At 55.4% G+C, this 2,195-nt stretch overlaps 1 protein-coding gene across 7 annotated transcripts in view; it reads right to left on the minus strand.

Annotated features, from left to right (window-relative positions):
• Positions 1-1,114: 1,114 nt before the first annotated feature.
• Positions 1,115-2,195, minus strand: part of LOC113207199 (cholinephosphotransferase 1) — an 18,920-nt gene continuing 17,839 nt past the window's right edge. For all 7 annotated transcript variants that reach the window (XM_052268824.1, XM_052268820.1, XM_052268827.1 and 4 more), the window contains one exon: positions 1,115-1,977. In XM_052268824.1, the coding sequence (XP_052124784.1) occupies positions 1,832-1,977 (146 nt within the window). In that variant the 3' untranslated portion in view covers positions 1,115-1,831. The remainder of the gene's footprint in view (positions 1,978-2,195) is intronic.

The following is a 2,195-nucleotide window of genomic DNA, read 5'->3' on the forward strand; positions in this document are numbered from 1 at the left end:
CTCCGCGGTCCATCTCATCTTGGGCACTCGGTATTCTGGGCGGGTCGACACTGTCAGCCACGACAAACAGTAAAGCGAGTGTTTAAAAAATCATTTTTAAACATTTGAAAAAATCAAAATCAAAATCAAAAAAATCAAAAGAAATCAAAAGAAATCATATGATTTTATTTGATTGTCAATCATTGTACAACTTTCGCACAAGACAGCACCCCCTCGGCGTGTGTTTAGGTCAGAAATGTATCCTTGCGATGACTTGTACGGACTTGGCGGGCTCGTAGCGGGAAGTGGATGGCGTACCTTCGCGACCACCGCGCATTTATAGATCTAATGTGGCCCAATGTTTGAGATGCCACGATGTTGGTGGAGCCCACCGGAGCCACGCACTCACGAGAGAGCTGGCGGTGGCGCCGCGACGCGCCGTGCGTGAGTACGCGTAGCGCTGCTGGAGGGGGAAGGACTCGGCCCGCTCCCTGGGCCCAGCCTAAAGGTGGTCCCGGGCACTGGGGGCAGGGGCAGGGGGCAAGCAGGCGGCCGGGCCCCGCATTCCAGCGATTCCAGCGGGCTGTCAAAAGCCCACACGGAGCAGCAGCAGCCAACCTCCGCTCCAGCAGCAGCCACGGGCCTGGAACTGGGAGGGAGGGGGGCTCCAGCTCCAGCTCCAGCTCCAGCTCCACGGGCTGCAGGCCCGCAGACTCGCTACCGTGCGCCGCTCGACACGCCTGACACGCCCCGCCCCGCACCGGTAAGACAGGGGCAGGCCCGGGCAGGCCGCAGCTCCTCTACCGAAACGCCTCGGGGCCGACGCGTTCCTGGGATGCTTTCTGGGCGGAGAAAGGCATACGAAGGATCCCCATCAACGTGTCGAAATGCGCGAGCAACGCTGAAGAGTGCCCCCACCTTGCCCCCAGCCCCCACCTTGCCCCGGCCCGACCCCTAGCCCTCGCGTCTTCTCCCCGCGTCAGCCTGGGAGGCGGGCAACCCTCTCAGACCCATGCAGCCGTGTGTTCGGGTGGCCTATACTCGAAGACGGCTCGCGCCGCCGCCGGCGGCGGCACGGGAGCAACCGTGTCACGAATGCGTTACTTTCAAGGAGGAACATTAGTAAATCTTGGAATAGCATGTAGGTGCAATGTCTTTAATGGAATGATGTACATATGACTGTGGCGCGCTCATTAATTAGTCACAATGCGTCACAAAGTTAATCAACAGCAACCCTGGCTACCTGCTCAATGAGTTATGTTTCTGCAAAAGGACAGAAAACAGGGGAAAGAGGGGAGGGAGCAAAACGCACCCCCCCCCCAAAAAAAAATAGTTTGAATGTAATCACAGTTGTTACCACGTTTGTTGTAAGGGGCACGCACTTAACTTTTGTACCACCAAGAATAAATCCGACAAACCTAATAATATCAGCAGCGAGATACGAGAGCGGCCGTTCCACGGTCACAGATAAGACTACAATTAACCTAAAGTCTCGCACACCAACACACTCGCACAACAGTCACACAATAACAAAACTCATTTAGAAAAATTGACTTGCAACACACGGTAAACCGTACAATCAATTGTTCACTTAGTTAATCTATCATTAGAACTATAGTACAAAAAATAACTCTACTTTTTCAGGGGGAAAAAAATACAAAAAGGGACGCCACGTAAGGGGCGTCATCGGTTATTGCAGCGTTATATAAAAATATAATACACGCGGGTACAAAACGGAAAAATAGTTTGTCTGACTCCTGTCCTGCCCTGGCCAGGGCCCTGGAATGCAATCAAGATGTATGCATATCCCGACTAGTTTCGTCTTCGCCTCGAATGATGCGCTTCAGGCAGATCAGCGCTCTGTTCGAAGGTCCACCAGGCTCTCGCTGGACCCTCGCCCCTGTCGGGGCTGGAGTCGCCCCATCTGAGTCTGCACAGGTCCGGCGGCGGGGCGGCCGTCATGCTGTCGAGCTAGGCCCGCAAACGCGTTCAGCACTCCTGGAACAGAAACGAAACGGCGAGGTGCAGCAGGGTGGGTTGGCTGAGACAGAGGAGGCGACGGAAACACGTGGCGGGCTGCTCGACCGCGACCCGCGACAGGGGCAGCAAAGCCACGCGTACCCGAGCAAATTACTCGCCACTGGCACTACAAGTAGAGGGAAGGGCGCATCTGCATGAAACTACCGTCTCAACCTGTTGGGCGGAGCGACCCGGGG

This window comes from Frankliniella occidentalis, unplaced genomic scaffold (assembly GCF_000697945.3).
Source record: "Frankliniella occidentalis isolate FOCC.00 unplaced genomic scaffold, Focc_3.1 Scaffold77, whole genome shotgun sequence".
Taxonomy (NCBI): domain Eukaryota; kingdom Metazoa; phylum Arthropoda; class Insecta; order Thysanoptera; family Thripidae; genus Frankliniella; species Frankliniella occidentalis.